The sequence below is a fragment of the Patagioenas fasciata genome, chromosome 2 (assembly GCF_037038585.1).
Source record: "Patagioenas fasciata isolate bPatFas1 chromosome 2, bPatFas1.hap1, whole genome shotgun sequence".
NCBI lineage: Eukaryota > Metazoa > Chordata > Aves > Columbiformes > Columbidae > Patagioenas > Patagioenas fasciata.
The window spans coordinates 82,581,879-82,605,445 of NC_092521.1; the positions used below are offsets into that span (position 1 = coordinate 82,581,879).

Here is a 23,567-nt window from a genome sequence, read left to right on the forward strand (position 1 = left end):
GGAGGGAGGGAGGGAGGAAGGGAGGAAGGAAGGGAGGAAGGGAGGAAGGGAGGGAGGAAGGGAGGCAGGGAGGAAGGAAGGGAGGCAGGAAGGAAGGAAGGAAGGAAGGAAGGAAGGAAGGGAGGAAGGAAGGGAGGGAGGGAGGGAGGGAGGGAGGGAGGGAGGGAGGAAGGGAGGGAGGAAGGAAGGGAGGAAGGGAGGAAGGAAGGAAGGGAGGAAGGGAGGAAGGGAGGGAGGGAGGGAGGAAGGGAGGGAGGAAGGGAGGAAGGGAGGGAGGGAGGGAGGAAGGGAGGGAGGGAGGGAGGAAGGAAGGAAGGGAGGAAGGAAGGGAGGAAGGAAGGGAGGAAGGAAGGGAGGAAGGAAGGAAGGAAGGAAGGAAGGAAGGAAGGAAGGAAGGAAGGAAGGAAGGAAGGAAGGAAGGAATGTTGTATAATAGTGTCACCGTGCTTCTTGAGTACTCATTGATTCTAAGTGTATTTAAACCCCACGGGATGCTGAAAAGTTTACATACACACGTCTCCAGTGCTTGAACACATCAAAGCCCGTTTTCTACCTTGAGAGGACTCTTAAATCTACTAGCCACACGAGGGCAGCAAAGACCCAGACGCTGAGACAGGTTTGTGTGAGCCATTGGTAAACACACCAGTGGCTTTTTGGTTCTTCCACTTCCCTTTTTCCAGCTACATTTTAGGTAGGTCATGTCAGTGACGGTGCAAAGTCCATTCGTGCATCCTTTTAGAAATAACTGGACAAGGCTCTGGTACATACTTGATGGCGCTCTCTTGCCATGAGGAAGGTTAAATGATTTTTAGTAGGCATTTCTAACATTAATTTGTAATCTCAAACCAGATTAGTAAAATACATTTTCTCCACACTATGAATGAGAGGAGCTGAACCATGACACAAAAATCAAAACTCTTCTCCTTTGTTCCTAAGGTACAGAATATGGAAAGTTTTCCAGTGGTGCACTGCTTTACAAGTATTGCTTCTTTTGTGTGGTACACTTCACTGTTCACATTCACATCTGCTTTCTCTGTCATGTTGATTAAAAGCATCTGAATACCATGATGTTTATTAACAATTTTCAGTTATCTGTGAATTACACAAATGTAAACTTTATGTAGTGTAAGCCAAGAGAACCCCCAACTATCTTAATACTTTTTCAGTACAAACTTATCTTAAAAGGCAAGAGTATACATTTCAGATATACTTTCTAGTGTCCATACTTGTCAGAGAATAAAGTTAAAAATAAATAGCCATGCAAAATATTTAAGCGAATAAACATAAATGACATGCAGCCCTGTTGGCCTGTACTAAACAGAAAATATCACAACTAAACACAGTAAAATGAGTCAAAATGTATGTCAAAATTGAGTCAAGTTTCTCTGAAATATAAAGATTTTGTTGTAAATTAAAATTCTAAAACCTGCAAGCTGTATGGTTTGATATGTCACTGGTGTTATGCAGCTGTTGTTAAAAAATTTATAAAATTTGCATGCTTCAAACTTCTTCACTCAGTAGTTTGCAATCTGTATAGTGCCATTTTCCGAAACCTTATTGATGACAAATAAGAATATTACCTGAGCCATTAAATATTTGTAGTAGGAGAATCTGAGATTTGCCAGGAATGAAACTTGGTCATATATCACATAGAGCAAGAAACTGATTATGGTGGTCACCTCCTTAGTCTTACATTGTTATCCTAATAGAGATAAGAAGTTGGGCACCATTACTTTTATTATTCTTATTAATGTTAAGATGAACTTTTTACTAAGTGACTGTAACACTGACACTCAAGTAGAGCAAATAGACATGAATGATAGATATCTCTCTTCCACAGTACCCTTGCCCTATCCATTAATTCTTAACTCTTATTAATCATGATCAGAACTCAGTCTTTCAAGCAGGTAGCAAAGTGGGGTTTTGCTTATGTTGGAGTTGCCTTGCACATGCTGGGAGAATACAAGTTCTCCTTAGCTACTCTGTGGAGTGAAGGAATCAAGTCCTTGCAGTGAAGGATTCCTTCTGTGTTTACTGTATGTAAGAGATACATATCATCTCCCAAACAGCATTCCACACTTCTTCTTTTATTGTGTGTGGGAAAGGACTATATACCTGTCATACCTAACTTGAGGCACAAGTATATATTTGGCCTGTCTCAAAGACAAAAGATAGATTGCTCATCAGCCTCTGATGTTTTTGAGATGTGTAGTCCATATGTGTACCTGTGTTCTGCTCGCCTTTCTTTCCCCTAGCAAAGTCATCCTCAGCTGTTTCTCAGAACAAATAAAATAGCTGCAAACAGTGTCCCTCTAATATAGAGCATATCAAGCAAGAGGATGGTAGCAAGGGTTGGAGCATACCTGATCCAGTTAGAGCAAAAAAGGATCCAAAGGCCTCTGAGTAGTAGCGTGAGTATACTATGCCACAAAACAGTTGTGATAAGGAGCATATCAATTGTGCATCAAGATCTGTAATGAATGCAGGTCTATTGTGAACACTTCAGCAGAGTGTTGCAAAAATGTGAGTTAGTGGACAGACAATAAATTAATTGCATATTGTGGGCTGTAGAGGCTATACCCAAGGCAGAAGGATTTCATGATCCCCTTTCAAACATCAAGAGTACCAGCACATGAGGAATCCTACTTATCATAGAATCATAGAATCATTTCAGTTGGAAAAGGACCTCAGGATCATTGAGTCCAACCGTAACCTAACTGAACTCTAGCACCAAACCATGTCCCTAAGAACCTCATCTAAACACCTTTTAAACACCTCCAGGGATGGGGACTCAACCATTTCCCTGGGCAGCCTATTCCAATGCCTGACAACCCTTTCTGTGAAGAATTCTTTTCTAATATCCAACCTAAACCTCCCCTGCCACAACTTGAGGCCATTTCCTCTTGTCCAATCACTTGCTACTTGGGAGAAGAGACCAACACCTTCTATGCTACAATCTCCTTTCAGGTAGTTGTAGAAAGCAATAAGGTCTCTTCTCACCCTCCTTTTCTCCAGGCTAAATAGCCCCAGTTCCCTCAATCACTCCTCATAAGACTTGTGCTCCAGACAGACCAATATAATAGTAATTCAAGATATTAGTGGGTATCTCCCATAGGAATGATGACATAGATCAAAAGAAACTTTGGTAACTGAATTATGCATTGTCTGATTTGGTGTAAAAGTGGAAACTACTTAAAATTAATTAAATAGGATAGTGAAATAGACTGTACCTTAGGTCTGGAAGATGAAGCTAACTCTAACTATACATAAGTCCTGATTTGTGTTTATTTTCTAAGCCATTTGCATGTCATTACAAAAATTTCTCTGTGGTATAACATTTTTCAGTCAGTAATGTAAACTCAGCCAGTCATGCATTGTAACCAGAAGAGGCTGACTTGTGTAAAAATGCATGGTGACAGATATCATATTGGTGCTAGCAAAGGCATTAAACCATCAAAGGCTTTCAAGCCTTTGCAAATTCTCTGTTACTCTGTTTCACCTATTTTTACATTGCAACATAGTTGTGCTTTGGACAGAGGTTGTCTACATCATAGAATCACTAATTTTGCACCATTTTAGCAAACTGAGAAATCTCAGCCTGAGTCTTTATATTGGAATGATTTATCCCAATAAAATAGCCAGATTAATGATGAAATAATTTCCTTAAGTTCCTTTAGATGTTTAGAAATCAATGTATTGAAATGTATTGATCATTAAAAAAAAAAAATAAAACCAACCAACAAAACCAACCAACAAACAAACAAATGAAAACAACAAAAAAAAAATACTTCAGCCAATTTTCAATATTTATTAAAAATGCTCAGCATTTGGTTTTAAAAATTAATAATTTAAATTAAATGTTACTGAATTTGATTAAGTATTTTAAAAATATCTTATTGATGACTGGGAGTAGACTGCTGTACTTTTGTACCATTCTTAAATGACATCTCATAAACAATAATTAACATAAAACATACATGTTTTTGGTGAAAACTTGTTCTGTACCCCAGAACAGACTTTACAACCCATAACAACTGTTATTTGCCTGTAACAAGGCTTGTGTCAGTGTAAATCAAGTATGTCTCTACTAGAGTTCATGTTGTTACAATACTGTAAAACATGTTGTTGTGGTTTAACCTCAGCCAGCAAATAAGTACTACACTGCTGCTTGCTCACTCCCCCACCAGCAAGATGAGAGAAGAGAATTGGACTGTGTCCCCTCCCAGCTTCTTCTGCACTCCCAGCCTACTCACTGGTAGGATGGTTTGAAAAGCAGAAAAGGCCCCGAGTCTGCATAAACACTACTCTGCAGTAGCTGTAACATCCCTGAATTATCAACACCTTCTCCAGCATAAATGTGAATCACAGCCCCATACTACCTACTCTAAAGAAAATGTCCTCTACCTCAACCAAAACCAGCACACATGTATGCCAGAAAAAAAAGAAACCACGATGTGACAAAATTATGTAAGTAAAAAAATAAAAATATTGTTATATTTTATTGTTTAAACATTTGTATCTGATAAGGAGCTAACTAACATAAGCAAGTGCCCTGTCACACACAGGGAAAATGGTGTTCTGATATCTCATTAAAAATTGCTTACTGTTTTTCCATGGATTTTCTACAAAGATTTTTTTTTTGTTCTAAATTTTACTTCTCAAGCTCTTGGTGTTTGAGCATTGCAGGAGGAAGGCAGGAAACAGTTTCTCCACATGTTTCTTAAAACAATTACCTGCAGTAGACACTTTCACAAGTGTTTCTCATGCTATGAATAGAAAAAAGAACAAAATTCTTCAGTTCTGTTAGTATTGCTGATTCAGTATGTGCAAGCACAGACAAAATGAAAAGGTATTGAGCACTTAGAAGAAAGTTTTTTCCTCACTTTTATTAGATGGTTAGAGAAAGCAACTTCAGGTCAGAAAAAAAAAAAAAAAAAAGTCAAAATGATACTATACTTCAAGGTTAGCTCTTGAGCTAGCATCTAGGTTTCTATATGCTTCAGAAAGGTGAGTTGGAGCAGCCAATTTATTAGTAAAACACAGAGAAGGTATCAGCTTGTACCTGACAAGACCTACCTGGAGCATCTTCAGTCCCGGTTCTAAGTAGCATTTAAAGACCGGCCTACATTTATTCTTAACTAATCTAGCACAATCTTCTTGTAAAATAGGTATTTCAGTTTTCCCATGTACTTACGTTTGTTTCCTCTGCTACTTAGCATTTGAAATAGGGGTTTCACTCTGCCCTTGACAACAGTTTGCTACAGCTATTACCTAAGTGACTTGTCAAATCAATATGCTGTTTCATATAGTCTGAGCCATGGAAGGGCTTTCTTCTCTCCCTAATCATCAAGACAGAATTCAAACACCTCTGTCAGCTTGGGCTGCAGAGCACTATCTTCCAGATAAGTGAGAATTCAGTCAAATCCCTGTACTCAGTATCTGCTACTTAATATCTCTAGTCAGCAGACAGTTTCATTAAGTCACATGTTTCATTAAGTCACTGTGACTTAATGAAAATGACTACATATGTTATCAAGTACTTTCAGTCACTTCCTCTGGATCAAGCTCAACTGAAGTAAGTAATTAAATAATTCAATTTAAGTCACTACAATTGAAATTATATAAATTAGTCCTAGAAAGTAAAATAAAGGACTTACCAATTGTGGAACATTACTGAAAGCAATAGTCATTATTTGGTGAAGTAAATTCCACAAACCTGGAAAATATAAACTGAATTTCTGTCCTCAAATTTTTCTTTCTAAGAACTGAAGAGTGACGTCTTGCAATACTGTATTTGAAATATTTGCATATATTTCATTTGTCATTGCCAATCTTTCATAGAATATATTTTCCATAATTTAAGAATAAGAAATAAAATTGAGCTAAGAAATGTTAGTTTATTTATATATACAAAAGAACGCTAAATACAAATAGCAGCAAAAAAGAGGATATAACAACTACAGAGTCCTTCGCCTTCTCTTTATATGTCCATTCTTTCACAGAAACCAGGTATGTGAGTTACATACTGTAGAAGAATGGGAGAAAATATACTAAAAGTTTTAATACTATGCTTTGTTTTTTCCTTATTAAGTTCATAGTCTGATTTCTGCTGATGTCAGTTTGCGTAACATCAAGTTGATGTTTGTTCATTTTGAAACATCTTATGTAAACCCAAACTACAATTCTACACCTGTACTACTATGTCATGTATTTTTTGGTCAGATATTCCTACTATGAATGTTCAGCTGTAATCAGAAATGCAGCAAGATCCATAACTGGAAGAGTAGTGAATGCACAGGGGGATAAAGATGAAACTTCAAAGTAACCCGAAGAGGATAAAGCAGCAGGGTTGAAGGCAATGAGAACATTCTGAATAATATTAACTGCATTGTCCTGACTTCACTGACTATGAAGAGAAAATGAACTCCAAATTAAAAATGGAACTATTTAATGGAGGCATGTGACCAAATAATATGACATTCAGTTAAGGCATATTTATTTTTGATATCTCTCAATATGGTCCCATTTCCTTCCCATATACTTCGATAGCTTCAGAGAAAGAAGGGGTTTCATTTTTGCTTCTTGAATTATCCCTGCTGAGAGATGTATATGGTAGAAAAACACACATTTGACTAGTAAATGCACTATATTCAATATTTGAGAACAATTAATCACCTCTAACACTACTAGAAAAAGCAGGAGAGCAGTAGGTTTCATTTCTGAATACTAGATTAATACTAGCCACTCGTCTAGCCAGACAGTCACTTTTAATACATTCCTCCTCTTTCTTCATGAGTTCGTAGTACACAAGGAAGTAACCAGGACAGCTGAAAAAGTGACATGTATGCAAAAGGTGACATGTATCATAGAGAATAATATCTTCACATAGTAATGTAATTTTTTTTTAAATACAGGTTAGGCCAAACTTTGTCATCATCACTGGCATCAATCAGTGTTAATGTCTGTATTAAAGAAAAAAGTAAGTATTACATAAAGGTGTGCAGAATTAAAGGAAATACGACAATTACGATAGTGCATGTGATATGTAATAAAAAAAAAAAAAAGGAATAACAAGTTATATCTATGCAGTTTGGAAAATTAGAACTGAGGGAATGGCGATTTGAGGATCTATTAAATTTACAATATCATAGTAAGAAAATAAGTTTGGTCAAACTGGAGTAGTAACCTTTTCCAACACTGGCATAATCTGATTTCCCAGCAAAACATGTAGGAACAGACCAAGTCAGGTTACTACCTCAGATGTTAATCAAGCACTATCAGGGAATCCCTGAGCCAGATGTGATTTCTCTGTATTAAGCAACCTACAATTTATTATTTTTTTGTGAATTTGTCCATCCTCTTTTTCAGTCTATGTAAACTCAGAGCCTCTGTGCCTATCTCAGCTACCCATCATGTGAAGAACCACCTCTGTTTTTTTGAATTTTCATCCTGACTCCTGCTAGTTTCATGTGATGTCCCTTACTTCTTGTACTGAAAGTGACAGTCAATAATTTATCCCTCTTCAGAATATCCACATTGCTAGTAATTGTTATCCTATTCCTCCACTCACACCTGAGCTGTCTTTCTATAACCAGTCATAGTTACTATGCATATGCAGTTAGGTCCCTAATGCCGTTGAGTTTACAAGAGGTTAGGAGCTTAAATACAGAGAATGGTTTTAGCATAAATCACAGAATAGCTGAGGTTGGAAGACACCTCTGGAGATCATCTGCTCCAACCTCTCTGCTTACAGCAGGGTCAGTTAGAGCAGCTTGCTCAGGGAAAAAACCAATTAGGTTTTGAATATCTCTAAGGATGGATACACCATATCTTCTCCAGGCAACATGATCCAATGCTTGATCATTCTGACAGTAAAGAAGCTTTTTTCTTAGGTTTTAATGAAATTTCCTGCATTTCAATTTGTGCCTGTTGCCTCTTGTCCTCTCATAGGGCACCACTAAGAAGAGTCTTGCTCCATCTTCTGTCTATCAGGTATTTATGTACATTAATAAGATGTCCCTGAGCCCTGACAAATATTTTGGCACCTCAGCAGTGAAAGTAAGACAGAAATAAAATTATCTGGGGATTTTAGTTGCAATCTGAAATTGAATAAAGGAAGATTATCAATTAAATAAATAGAACAAACAAACAAACAAATAAATAAATATGAAACAAACAGAAAAAAAAAGAAAGGACAACAAACCAAAACAAGCAAATGGGAACTTATCTTAGTTTTGTTCAAAATAGTAATTGTTGCTTATGTTCTGACAGCTTTTCTGTTTCTTGATTTAAATAATAAGAAGAAAGAGATAAGGTTATTGTAGATTTGCCATTATAAGAAGGTTGTGAAGGGGTGTAACATAAACTTTGATTTTCATTCACACTTAAATGTCACATTAATAGGGTTGTTATTATTAGGGGTCATTGCATTAGTTGTTTTCATGAAGGTTTGTAAAGATCAAAAATATTCCTATACACACAGGATTTGAAAGTCTATGTTAATAATAATAAAAATAATAGCAATACTAACAACAACAACAACTAATAATAAAATAACTGCAAAGAATTTACAATGCCAAATCTCAGCAAGTAAAATCCTGTCACTAATGTCATATGAAATGGCTGTAACCCAGTGGATTATTATATTTTCTTCCTGTATTTATTTAATAGAGATTGATTATTTCGTAGAGACACAGTCTTAAGAACTCTTTCATAACAATAATGGAGGTAAATTTAAAATGAATATAGCATCTGCAGAAACACATTTTTTACTACTGTGAAGGAGCAGTTGTGTTTATGTGGATATGAACATCTTATTCTTAAAGGCAAGAACATATTCAAGGTAGTCTCTAGAATAATATTGTCAGTAGTTTGTTGAGTCATTTATTACTCTTTACTCCATAATTAACTCTGCTTCCATCACCTAGAGTAAATTCTAAGTAACTGTGATTTTTTTTTTTTTTAACACCAAAATGTAAAGGAAATTTATAAGATAAGTAAAAATAATGAAAGTATAAAATACACAAACATGTCTTTGTGCAAGAGACATAATCTACTGTTATTGCTTTCAAAATCCTTGCTATTTGACTCACTGACAATATTGCAAACCTGCATTTCAGATTTGTGTGTGAATGTTAGCAGTCTTTTCTGTTCTGACCCTACTGAGAAATTGTCTGAACTTTCCTAAATAGTGGCATTTTCAGCTTTGTTGGGAGGGAAGACATTTTCCTTCTTCCTTGAAATTCCTTTCAAATGTATTATAAATTTGTCTTCAATTCTGTACGTCTGCAACATAAGCTTGTGAGCTAGATTTCCGTAGATATTTTCCCTTCTCACTGAATGCTTAGTATTTAGACATTTATTTCAGGGCTTCTAGAGCTTGTCACAACTAATTAAGTTAAAATGTACATTTGTTTGTGCCAACGAAATGTCTTGATGCCTTCATGCGCAGAAGGCATTTTACAGAATGTCTTGTGGTTTGCAAGAGGGGGAATGTTGAGACATTTAAGATGCTGCTAGGTGTTTATGGACCAGTATCTTAGATTTGGAAATTTATACAGAAGTATTTTTCTCAATTCTATCCCTTCTTTGGCTTTTAAGTATTATCTTAGCTTCCTGTCACTCTGATAGAATTTGAGGTTCTTTTCACAATTGAGAGAAAACAGACACCCCCTTTAACATCTTGATTGTGCAAGGGTTTGTAGAGATTTTTTTGAAGATATGGAACTTAAAAACTGAAAAAGTTATCTGATACAATTTACAAATGCACTGAGGTTCCTTAATTCCATTGACTTCATGTCAACTGAGACATATTGCATATTTTAAATCTTGCAAATTTTAAATTTGTCTAACTACCTTTTAAAAAATACGATGTTAGAAACCTGTCAAGCATCTTTTAGAAAGAGTGAAAGAACATGGAATGAAACACAAATTTCCTGAATCCCAGGTTATGCATAAATGAAAAGCAATTATTTCCCTTAATTGTATAGAGCTGTTTACAAAAAATGCCCTCGTTATGTGGAAAAAAAGATCTTAAAATATTTTACTTATGATTTTATAGGGCAATTATTAGTAATTACATGCAATTAAAAATATATTTCTGGAGGTTTATTGATAGGGTGATAGAAACAGCCCCATTACAAACCTCTTAAATGTCAAAAATATGCACTTCGTACTCAATTTGATATTAATTTAACATACAACAACTCAGTCTTAAATATGAATTGTGTGTAGCAGCATGTTTAACACCACATTTTCTGCCTACTCATTTTGGAAGTCAGGCTCCCATACAGAGGGTCCTGCTTAGGGCAAACGGCAACCTAATCTAGAGACCTAATGTTCACCCGGCATCCACTACAAATACAATTTTTTCAGGAGTACCATGATAGGTGATGTCAAGAAGTCAAACACTGCTCTCACTTATGTTAACTTTACTAGAGAAATACATACAAAGGACTCATATGGTTTCTAAGAGCAGAGTTTGGCTACAGAATTGCACATCTGTAAATGAGCAGTGTTAGATGCTTATTTTAGCTGTGGCAGCAGGGTAGGAAGTATTGCTATACAGATGCTGCGTGAGGAAGAATTGATAGAGTACCTCCACAAGTGTGAATTTTGTATTAATAAAACTTATGTCATAATGAGTAGCATTTTTTTTCCAAAGCTCTGTTTTAGGCCCACAGTATCAAGTTGCTTTTGCTATGCAGTCAAGATGTGCAAAAATTAAAAACTTCACCCTGCCACTTCATCTGCTTCCCTGTCCTGTGAGAAGAGAGCTTTTGTTGGCTTAGTTTGTCTTTCAGGGAACATGGCATGCTTTTGCTGATAGTGAAAAAAAAAGGGCAAACCTTTCTTATTAACATATGTTGTGTCTCCTCCTCAGCACTCCTCTGGTAGAAGCTGTGCCAGTCGTGCTTTTAATGCAGCCCTGTCCAATTATACTAAACAATCCAAAACTTATTTAAACTAAAAGCCTTTTAAAGTCACATTGGGAGATTAATTTATACAACTTTGATATACCTTTACATTTCCCCAAAAGAGTAGAGTGAACATTATGTGTGTTAGTATCAGACTTTTGAGCTAACTGTATCTGATAGTTATTAATTCTAGTGGTACAAAAAGCAAGCCGTAGACCTGAGGTGAAAAAAATATTTTTGATTCATCAACAGCTTGGGCTGACCTTGCCAGTGCCATTAATCATGAATAGAACTCAAGGAGATTGTACAGCACTGCAGAGATTTTAGAAGGAGAATATAAGAATATATGCACTTCAGGGGCCATAAACCCTTGTCTTACAAAATGTCTATGTCTTAATTAATCAGAAAAATTCACATGAAAGAGTTTTACAAGAGATCTTCTATCAGGTAATGCCTTGTGCATATCTGTGATTCTGTTAGCTACACAGCTACAGTTATGCATGGGTATGTACATAAAGTGTGGACAAACATACTATTTCATATTTTTTTTCTGACTCTGTTAATTTTTGGCAAGAACAAAATTAGTAAGTTTTCCATCCTCAAAAGGCTTTCTAAAATGTTTGATGTGGGTCTGACAGTGAAATATTAATACAATGATATGCTGAACTACAGCAGATGGCCAGTTGAAAAGTAACTATATCTATATCTCTAATATGTATGCCTGTAGTACCTACAGAGTAACAATCTAATTGCAAAGAAAAATGATGTGGAGTTCTTTACACATACCATTTTAGTGATACATACAAGGGAAAAAATGTCATGGTACTAAAAATACAATAATACTCTTAAAATCCCTCTTCATTTTGTTCTAATATTAGTCTCATTTTAAAAGAAGAGGGGGAGCCAAGGGAAATTTCCTTCACATAAAGGAATAGTTGCTTTCATCTTTTTATTATTTTGAAAAAATGTAACATTTGCATGAACATTTTAAATTTTCATTGATGTATACTAAGACTTTTCCTTTTTAATTTGGGCTTTACATCTTCAGAGTGAACAATAACATTTTAAATTTAAATTTTCAGTGAAATTTTGGAAGAAGAAATACAATGTCTTGACATACTGTTTTCTTCTTTTAAAAAATCAAACACCACCCCCAAACACAATGTATACCCTTCCCTCCTCCCCCCCTTAGTTTTAGTCATTAAGTATTCTCCATGAAGTGATCTCCATTTTTGTTCTAAAAGAAGTCAGCATGTTACTATTGCTTCTTGTCTTAAAGTTCTTGGACAATTTACCATTCAGTTTTGTAACACCATCACAGCAGACTCTTTACAACTTAAATGATAAAAGTTTCAATAGGCACTTTAGTGGAATTACGAAAAAGCTACCACTCTTCCACCATGATGCCAAAAAGCTATCTTCCTTCTAAGTCAGGTCAGTAAACCTGTAGGCCTGCGCTTGCCTCAGTGTAATTCCAGAGTAACAAAATAACAACAAAAAACTGTGTATATTACAGGATTTCTCTTTCCTTCTCAGATCAAATCAAAACTAACAGTAAGATAAATGCAGTAACTTGCTGGAAACAGTTGCTGTCTTCTATAATCAAAGGAATCCTGTCCTATTATAAAGCTTAGGTTTATCTTTTAAATTTGTTGTTGGTTTACTTTTAATTTCACTCTTGTAGTTGTACTTAAGTGACTTTGTCAGGATTATAACTTTCCTCTTCTCCAAACATCTCTGCCAAGATCTTGAAGCGAGGTCCCCAGTCGTTTAGATAGTCATAATCCTGATCTGCCTCTGTAGTAAGAGAGTCTATAGAGCTGAGAGACTCTGCAACAGATCCATTTCCTTCATAAGCATAAGTTGCCAAGGAGTCGTAAGGAGGTGCAGTTGGGTCTACATCATTTTCCTGCAGCCTTTGATTAATGAAATCTCTTATGTCTGTGTTATCTTCCACTGGTGGTCTCTGACGTGGAAAGCGCAAGGTGTCTGGTTTTATGTCCCTGCGTATTTTATTATCTTCAATCACTTTAGGATTCCTCAGAGCACCTATGTCGAAAGCCTGGGTGTCCTCTTCTCCACCTCCTTCATCATCATAATGGATAACGTTATCTCTGATGTCTTCTTTAGAGGTCATCAGGGTGTCTTTTTTCTTCTGCCTCCGTAGTGCTACATACAGTACTACAATGACTGTAATGAGAGAAAACTGAAGTTAACACATGCACTGAAATAATTCAGTATTCTGACGATATGTCATTAAATCTTCCTTTGAAAGATGCAAGCAATAAAAAGGACATTTTTTCCTAGAAGATATACTCCCACTATTCTTTTAAAAATAGCAGTGCTCTAGCCAATGAAAAGTCGTTTGCTGTTGGATATATAACTGCTTAGTGCTTGTTGTGCTGCTGAAGGAAGTAACAAATTATTTTCCTACTGGCCTGCTTTGTGAACAAATAGAATTGGACAGGGCTTCAGCTTTTTAGTCCAGAGAGACAGACAGATGGGATTCTTTTTCCTTCAATGTCTTCCATAGCAAAACAGCAAATTTCCACATTGCAGAAAAAAAAACAAAAAACAAAAAACAAAAAACAAAACCCTCACATGGTATTAAAGAGAAAAAAAAATAATTTTGAATCTGTGAAATGGAGAAAAAAACATTTCTACTTCATCTTTTTATAGAGCACACTTTGGCATCTTCAGGAATGTGCTTTGAAAAAATCCATGTGATACTGTTCTGGAGAGAAAATGGGTCAAGGAGAGCTGGTTGATTTTCAGGTAACCCCTCCTCCAGGCTCAACAGTGGTCCATCCCAGTGAGCTGAAAATCAAGCAAAGACAGCAGGAAACCTGCGTGAATGAATAAGGAGCTCCTGACTAAACACAGAGTTAAAAAATGGGACATATAATTAGGGTGAAATCAGTGTGCTCAGCTCTCTCTCGAAATGCCTGTACACCAATGCGCGCAGCATGGGGAATGAGCAGAAGGAGTTAGAAACCTGTGTTCGGGCAGGAGATTATGATCTGGTGTCAATTACAGAGACATGGTGGGACAACTCACATGACTGGAATGTGGTCATGAATGGCTATGTCCTTTTCGGGAAAGACAGGGCAACCAGGCGTGGTGGTGGAGTTACTCTTTATGTGAGAGAGCAACTACAATGTATTGAGTATTGTCCAGGCACAGATGAGGAGTGAGCTGAGAGTCTATGGGTGAGAATTAAGGGGCAGGCTGGCAGGGGTGATACTGTTGTAAGTGTCTATTACAGGCCACCAGATCAGGATGAGGATGTTGACGAAAACTTCTACAGACATCTGAGAGCAGCCTCACAGTCACAGGCCCTGGTTGTTGTGGGGGATTTTAACTTCCCCGATGTTTGCTGGAAGGACTACTCAGCCAGCCAGCCACAGTCTAGGAGGTTCCTCCAGTGCATTGGTGATGCACCAGATGCAAATGGTGGAGGAGCTGACTAGGAGAGGTGCACTACTGGATGTTATCCTCACTAACAACAAGGATCTGCCTGAAGCAGTAAAGGCTGAGGCCTGCCTTGGTTGCAGCGACCATGAAATGATGGCGTTCAGGATCTCATGAGGCAGGAACAGAATAGCAAGCAGAATTGCAACCCTGGACTTCACCAGGGTAAACTTAAGCCATTTCAAACAGTTGCTAGGGGAATTCCCATGGGCAAGGCTGCTTGAAGGTAAAGGGTCCAAAGATAGTTGGTTAGTGTTGAGGGACTGCTTCTACCAGGCTCAAGATCAGAGCATCCTGACATGTAGGAAATCAAGGAAGGGAGCCAAGAGACATGCGTGGTTAATCAGGGAGCTGCTGGGTAAGCTCAAGTGGAAGATGAGAGTTTATAGATCATGGAAGGAGGGGCTGGCCACTTGGGGAGAATATAAGGCTGTTGTCAGAGGGTGTAGGGAGGCAACTAGGAAAGCTAAGGCCTCCTTAGAATTAAACCTGATGAGAGGGGTCAAGGACAACAGAAAGAGCTTTTTCAAATACGTGGCAGATAAAACTAACACCAGAGGCAATGTAGGCCCACTGATGAAGGAGCTGGGTGCCCTGGTGACAGATGATACTGAGAAGGCAGAGTTACTCAATGCCTTCTTTGTCTCCTCTGCCAGAGGCTGTCCTGAAGAGCCCCGTACCACTGAGGCCCCAGAGGAAGTCAGGACAATGGAGGAGTCTGCCTTAGCTGATGAGGAGTGGGTTAAGGAGCAATTAGGCAATCTGGAGAACCATGAGTCCGGATGGAATGCACCTGCAGGTGCTGAGGGAGCTGGCTGAAGTCATTGCTAGACCACTCTCCAACGTCTTTACCAATGCTTGGGAAATGGGAGAGTTACCTGAGGACTTTAGGAAAGCAAATGTCACTCCAGTTTTCAAAAAGGGCAAGAAGGAGGACCCGGGTAACTATAGACCTGTCAGCCTCACCTCCATCCCTGGGAAAGTGATGGAACAACTTATCCTTGGTGCCATCTCAAGGCATATCAGGGATAAGAGGGTCATTAGGGGCAGTCAACATGGCTTCACCAAGGGAAAGTCATGCTTGACCAACCTCATTGCCTTTTATGAGGACATAACAAGATGGATGGATGATGGCAGAGCGGTGGATGTGGTCTACCTTGATTTCCGTAAAGCATTTGACACAGTCTCCCACAGCATCCTTACAGCTAAATTGAGGGAGTACAGTCTGGTCGATCAGGTGGTGAAGTGGACCAGGAACTGGCTGAGAGAGAGAAGCCCGAGAGTCGTGATCAATGGGGCGGAGTCTAGTTGGAGGCCCGTATCTAGTGGAGTGCCTCAAGGGTCAGTACTAGGGCCAATATTATTCAATATATCCATCAACGATTTGGATGAAGGAATAGAGTGTACTATCAGCAAGTTTGCTGATGACACTAAGCTGGGAGGAGTGGGTGACACACCAGAAGGCTGTGCTGCCATCCAGTGAGACCTGGACAGGCTGGAGAGTTGGGTAGGGAAAAAATTAACGAAATATAACAAGGGAAAGTGTAGAGTCCTGTGTCTGGGCAGGAACAACCCCAGGTTCCTGTATAGGTTGGGAAATTACGTATTAGAGAGCAGTGTAGGGGAAAGGGACCTGGAGGTCCTGGTGGACAACAGGATGACCATGAGCCAGCACTGTGGCCTTGTGGCCAAGAAGGCCAATGACATCCTGGGGTGTATTACAAGGGGGGTGGTTAGTAAGTCGAGAGAGGTTCTCCTTTCCCTCTACTCTGCCCTGGTGAGATCACGTCTGGAATATTGTGTCCAGTTCTGGGCCCCTCAGTTCAAGAAGGACAGGGAACTGCTGGAGAGTCCAGTGCAGGGCAACAAAAATGATTGAGTGGAACATCTCCCTTATGAGGAAAGGCTGAGGGAGCTCGGTCTCTTTAGCTTGGAGAAGAGGAGACTAAGGGGTGACCTTATTAATGTTTATTAATATGTAACGGATGAGTGTCACGAGGATGGAGCCAGACTCTTCTCATTGACAACCAATAGTAGAACAAAGGGTAATGGGTTCAAACTGGAACACAAGAGGTTCCACTTAAGTTTTGGAAGATACTTCTTCTCAGTGAGGGTGACAGAACACTGGAACAGACTGCCCAGGGGGGTTGTGGAGTCTCCTACTCTGGAGACATTCAAAACCCACCTGGACACATTCCTGTGTAGCCTCATCTAAGAATTCCTGCTCCAGTAGGAGGATTGGACTAGATGATCTTTTGAGGTCCAATCCAATCCCCAACATTCTGTGATTCTGTGAATCTGTAGTTGGTGAAAAAAGAGACAGGTGGTCCAGGAGGAGTATACAGTGACTATCAGAACATTCAGCGATGAGGTTAGGAAAGTTGAAGCCTGTCTGACATTGAATCTCATGATGGATGTGAATGGCAACTAGAAGTTTCTGTACAAGTACAATAGCAGTACAAGAAGAAGCAAGGTAAATGTAGGCCCACTGCTGAATGGGACATGGGATCTGCTGACAAAGGGCACAGGAAAGGCCAGTCTACTCAATGGCTTCTTTCTGTCTGTCGTTATTAGTAAGGTTGTTCTTCAGGAATCACAGGTCACTAAGGCCAAAGGGAAATTTTAGAACAAGAAAGACTTATCCTTGGTAGAAGAGGATCAGGTTAGGAACACTTAAACAAACTGGACACGCACAAGTACATGGGACCTGATGGGATGCATATGAGTGGTGAGGGAGGTAACTGATGTCATCGTGAGGCTACTTGAGACAATTTTTGCAAGGTTATGGCTCTACATTGCTAGCTGGTTAAAGGAGATGATTGTCACTCTACTCTGCAGTGGTATGGCTGCCCCTGGAATATTGTATGCAGTTTTGGGCAACACAGTATGTAAAGGATATAAAGTCAGTGGAGAGTGTCCAGAGGAGGGCCATGCATTTGGTGAAGGGTTTAGAGGGGAAGCTGTATGAAGAGCAGCTAGAGTCACTTGATTTGTTCAGCCTGGAGAAGAGGAGACTGAGAGGAGATCTCATTGTGGTCTAAAGCTTCCTCACAAGGTTATGGTTGGACATTAGGAAAAGGTTCTTCACCCAAAGGGTGGTGGAGCACTGGAACAGGTTCCCCAGGGAGGTAGTGACAGCCCGAGCCTGACAGTATTCAAGAAACAATTGGACAATGCCCTCAAACATGTGGTATGAACTTTTGGGTTGTCCTATGCAGGGTCAGGAGTTGGATTCAATGATCCCTATGGGTCCGTTCCAACTCAAGACATTCTATGATTCTATGACTGGAAAAAGTTTCTGAGGACTGAAGCAAGTGTCACTCCTATCTTCAAGAACGGCAAGAACAAGCTAAGGAACTACAGACCACACAGCCTCACCTTGATCCTGATGAAAGTGATGGAGCAAGTAAGTCTGGAAACCATTTTCAAATCTGTCAAGAGCAGGAAGGGGATCAGGAGTAGTCAGCAAGGATTTACTAAGATAAAAATGTACTTAACCCACCTGATAGCCTTCCACAATCATATGACTGGTGGATGAAGGGGGAAAAGTGCATTATTTTTGTCTTAATTTCAGCAAAGATGTTAATGCTGTCTTCCATAACAACCTCCTCAGAAAAACTGAAAAAGCGTGTACTAGACAAGTGTGCAGGTAACACAAAACAGGGGTTGTGCTGACTTTCATAGGGACCTCACCAGGCTGGAAGAATGGGCCAACAGGATCCCCATCAAGTTCAGCAAAGGGAAATGACAAGTCTTGCACATGGAGAGGAATAAATGCATCCTGTGGATGCTGTTGGTTGACCAACCGACTGGAGACTAGTTTGATAGAAAAGGACCTAGGGTCCTTGTGGAAATGAAGGCCAACAGTATTTGATGCTGCATTAGGAAGAGTGTTGTCAGAAAGTCTAGTGACCTGATCATTCCCCTCTGTTCAGTCCTGGTCTCACACACTTGAAGTTCTGGGTCCAGTTCTGGGCTCCTCATTAAAGACAGACATGGACTTCCTGGAGTGAGCCCAGTGCAGAGCCGCAAAGATGATTAAGGGATTGGAACATCTACCATATGAGGAGAGGCTGAGAAAGCTGGAACTGTTCAACCTTGAGAAGAGTCTTAGGGGGACCTTATCAATGTATATAAATGCCTGATGTAGAAGTAAAGCAGATGGAGACAAACTCCTCGTAGTGGTGCCTTGTGACAGGACAAGAGGCAATGAGCATAGATTGTAATGCAGGAAATTCAATTAGAACATAAGAAAAAAGGTTTTTTTTACTGTCAGAATGGTCAAACATTGAATCATGTTACCCAGAAAAGTTGTGATGTATCCATTCTTGGAGATATTGAAAACACAACTGTATACTGAGTAATCTGCTTTAATTGACCCTGCAGTAAGCAGAGAGGTTGGACTAGATGATCTTCAGAGGTGCCTTCCAACTGTGATTTTGTGATTCTTTATAATACAAAATGTTACAAACTGGTTTTATTCCAAATGGCAAGTCAGTGACAATCAGCTTGTGGGTTTTTTTTTTTTAAATAGTTTGTCTTTGGAGATATATTTCATTGAATACAAAATCTGCTTGTGGTAAACTGACCTTTTCGTTATTTTTAGTTCCCTAACTGCCTTTGGTAGAAATGGCAGTGTTCTAAGTTCTGTTGTTGAAATAACACAATAATGAACATAGGAGCTGCCATGACTAAAAATTCATGAACAGGCTTATGTGGCCTAAAATAACTCCTGATTCTGGTAACAGATTGACCGTCTTTTGTGTAGAGATGAGTTCAACAAGAACAACTTCAACTACAGTTTTAAGGACTCTGTATCAGGCCAGATTCACAGCAAGAAATGAAAATCCAAAAGCAGTTTTAAAATTGATCAATGGAATAGTAAGAGGAAAGTCTGGATATAAAATAGATGCCATTCTTCTGTGTTGCACACAGCACTGGAGATCTCATTATTTATACATTAGTTTCTCTGGGTAATATGGCCAGACTGACTAGAATGAAGGGCGTTATTAAAGGACTAAAAATTCTTTTCCAAACACAATCTCTGTAATTCAGTCTGGCATTCTGTGTGAAGTGGGAATTAAAGTACCTTCATTAGTTTTTTTATATTCCAAGAGCATCAATCAAAAACAGAGCTGGTAAAGTGTTCATTGACATAATTATTTTTCATTGAATATACTGGAGTTGGTTTGTTTGTTTGTTTGTTTGCTTGTTTTAATAAAAAATGTGTTTATTTCAACAAACCATTAGGAAAAAAAAAAAATCACAGTTCTGTTGAAGGTCTCCATGATCACTTCACAAATTTGGGGGAAATTCAGACCAGGTATTCCTGTTTTCCCAGATCCTCTGCCATTGTAAATTACTCTTGTACAAAGAACACAAAGCTCTCAGCTGTGTAGTTCATACTGTCCAGATTACTGAACACAAAGGTGGCAGCTTGAAAGGCTTTGTTTATAGCTATGTGCTTAGGGCTTCTAGGCATTTCATTCTGTAACAGAAAACTTAGATAACCTGGAACTCCTGACTAAAGACAGAGCTCTAATTCACTTATCTCTTCAGGTGAAAACAACTTTAATTTCTTTGATGCTGAAGTTCACCCCTGACTGCTTTTACCCAGAAAACCCCTGAAATTAAAAAAGTAGTCCCAAGGAATTGTGGTAAAGGAGAAAACATTCTTCTTGCTTCCAAGAACTGGTTCTTTTGTTGTGTTCTGGTTTTAAATACTTCAGAATGCATGTTAATTCCTATTGCATGATCATTTGCCATTCTTGTTCTGATTTGAAACAACATTTTTCTCACAACATTAAATTTTTACACAGAACAGAAATTCTGACTTTTACTCACTGCTGTTCAAAAGCTATTTACGTAGTCCTGAGTCTGCAGTCATTTACTTAAGTGGTAAACTACTATACTATCAAAGTGCAAACAGGTATCCATATGTTTCTACAGTTCACATTGTGTCTGTGTAAGCCACAAAGTTGGTTTTATTTTGTTATCACTTCATTAAGGTTGTATATTCAGCCTATATAAGGCCATCCTTTTGCTCAAGGTGGTATGAAGAATTACACAGTCTTTACTGCTGTTACTGTTAGTAGGACTTGTCTACCTTAGTAATAAGTAATAATATTAATTCTTCAATAAAAGTATTTAAAGAAAACTGTTCCAGAGGAAAAAAAAATATATATAGTTTGGATTCCACTGAAAGTTGATTATATTCAAATAATAGAAAATATGTAGGTGTTAGGAGATTCACAGTCATGGTCAGTGCTTTGGGAAGCTTTCTAAGTAATATAGAAGCATAAAAGTTGCCATAAGCTGCCACACATTTTCAATGGCTTTTTTTTAAAACAATAGATAAAGCTCAAAACAACATAAATTAATTCACAGGTGAATAATTAATGTATTTCACATGGTTTCATGAGAACTAACCTAGAAGTATAACAATGCACAACAAGATTGCAATCAGTGCTCCTGTGCTGAGGCCTACTGGTAAGAAGATTGCTTCCACATTGCAGGACAGGATGGTACCGTCAGAATCACATCTGCAAACACGGATAGTCATTGTGTTTGTGCTGCTCTGGACAGGGTAACTGCTGTCTTCTATTACCACTGGAAGAAAGTACAGCTCTTGCTGCCTTCTGTTGTAACCATTTCTCCTGGCTTCAATCCCAGCTGTGTTGTCTGTAAAACACAACACAGTCATTACAGGATTTATACTGTGTGCTTCGATTCATCATTGTAGCTTATCTCACCTTTAGCAATAGGCAGCTATTCCATTTTTGAAACTCAGTGAATGACATGATTTATTTAATTACCTTGTTTTATCATTAAATAAGGTATTGTATCCTGACTGGCACAGCTATTTTTTTGCAGAGCATTAAATAATATTCAATTTCTTGTAAATTTGTTAGCTTGATAGCTAAAATTTCAAAGATTACATAAATAATAATTTTAAAAAAGCATTGCAGACATTAGATTAGGCAGGCTTTTCATTTTTTTTTCTCCTTATACTCCAAGTCTGTGGTCTAAAGGACCACATGATTGCACATGGATTTATAATCAAGTCTCAATTAATTAATTTCCCTTTGAAACTGAAAGTCATATACCTAGACAAAATACAAAACCCCCACAACTTTCATGACCCATTAAAAATAAGTACAGAAATGAACTGAGTAATTTATAACCAGCACATTTTCCATCAATTAGGCATTAATGTGTACAGAACTCCTAGAAGCTATGTTTTGTCATTTCTTTCCTGTAGATATTCATTTATCACTACTTTTCTTCCATCAAACAGTATAACAAGAAAATCATGGGCATATTAAAAGAATTACATTGAAAGCAAAATCAAATTTAAATTAACAGGGAATTAATTAGCTGATAGATCTGAATGAAGGTAGCCTGCAGCAGTCACCATTTTGCCATCTCATCCATGTGCTTTATTGTATCTTTAGAAGAGGTCACTTGCTGTTCATTTTATGACTTTCACCCCTTCTTGGAGTTTTGTCATGTAGTAGAAAGATTAAGGGCTCTGAACTCAAAAATCAAACACTTGTGTGCAGCTCCAATTAAGGACAATAAGGAGGAACCTTAAATATCCAAAGTGAGATATGTTATGATCAGACGTCATAGATAAAGCACTTGGCTGACAAAATGTTTATTTCAGAAGTCTTCTTTTTATCAAACTCTGACATGGCACATGTCCACATCAGATTCAGTGACATTTAGATTTGAATAAGAAAAATGTGTGAGAATTGCTTGAATCAAATCAAATTCCATCTTCAGCTAGTTCTTTTTGTGATTAATCATGGAATCTTAGAATAATTTAGGTTGGAAGAGGACCTCAAGATCATTGAGTCCAACCATAACCTAATTCTGACCCTAAACCATGTTCCTAAGAACCTCATCTACATGTCTTTTAAACACCTTCAGGGATGGTGACTCAACCACTTCCCTGGGCAGCCTGTTCCAGTGCTTCACAACCCTTTCTGTGAAGAAATTTCTCCTAACATCCAGTCTGAACCTTCCCTGGGGAAACTTCAGGCCATTTCCCCTTGTCCTGTCACTTGCTACTTGGGAGAAGAGACCAACGCTCTCCGTGGTACAACCTAATTTCAGGTAGGTATAGAGAGCGAAAAGGTCTCCCGTCACCCTTCTTTTGTCCAGGTTAAACAGCTTCAGTTCCCTCAGCCACTCCTCATAAGACTTGTGCTCCAGAACCCTAACCAACCTCATCACCTTCCTCTGAACTCTCTCCAGCACTTCAGTGTCTCTCCTGTAGTGAGAGGTCTAAAACTGAACACAGTATTTGAGGCGTGGCCTCATCAGTGCTGAGTACAGGGGGACGAATTCTTCCCTAGTCCTGCCGGCTACGCTATTCTTGATACTCATCAGGATGCTGTTGGCCTTTTTGGCCACCTGTGCACACTACTGGCTCATGTTCAGCCAGCTGTTGCCAATACCTTCAGGTTCTTTTCCACCAGGCAGCTCTCCAGTCGCTTTTCCCCAAGCCTGTAGTGCTGCCTGGGGTTGTCATGACCCATGTGCAGGACCCAGCACTTGGCCTTGTTGAACCTCATACAACTGGCCTCAGCCCAATGATTCAGCTGGTCCAGATCCCTCTGTAGAGCCTTCCTACCCACAAGCAGATCAACACTCCCACGCGCCTTGGTGTCATCAGCAAACTTTCTGAGGATGCACTCAATCACCTCATCCAGATCATCGATAAAGACATTAAAGAGAACTGGCCCAAATACTGAGTCCTGGGGAACACCCCCTGTGAACGGTTGCCAACTGGATTTGACTCCATTCACCACCACTCTTTGGGGCCTGGCCATCCAAATCACCTGCATTGTATAAAGAATTGTATAAAGAATTTTAAATCTGATTTGAAGTCATCCAGCTCAATCTTATTTCTATTCTTATTCTTATTTCTATTATTGTTCAAGGTCCTTTTGAAAATATGGACCCAGGCACATGTTTGAACCCCACATAAAGCAGCCTGGAACTGTACCTTGAAGCTGACACAGCTTCTGGTTCTTTGGTCTGTTGGCAATAAATGCATTTTCAGGATGTGTGTGACAGTCTGGAGAGAAGGAAAATTTTCTCTCTCTTACATGAACAATTGTGTGTCCTCAGCAGGGAAGCAACCCTCCAGGGAGCAGAGTGAGCCCAGCAAAG

At 38.7% G+C, this 23,567-nt stretch overlaps 1 protein-coding gene across 7 annotated transcripts in view; it reads right to left on the minus strand.

Moving 5' to 3' along the window:
* Window positions 1-9,986: 9,986 nt before the first annotated feature.
* The window catches only part of CDH12 (cadherin 12), a 577,123-nt gene continuing 563,542 nt past the window's right edge, over window positions 9,987-23,567 (minus strand). For 6 of the 7 annotated variants that reach the window (XM_071804493.1, XM_071804491.1, XM_071804494.1 and 3 more), the window contains 2 exons: window positions 20,817-21,068; window positions 9,988-13,106 (listed from right to left, as the gene is read on the minus strand). In XM_071804493.1, coding sequence (XP_071660594.1) covers window positions 12,607-13,106; window positions 20,817-21,068 — 752 coding nt within the window. In that variant the 3' untranslated portion in view covers window positions 9,988-12,606. Of the gene's footprint in view, window positions 13,107-20,816; window positions 21,069-23,567 lie in introns of all 7 variants that reach the window. The other variant, XM_071804496.1, reaches the window with a different exon arrangement.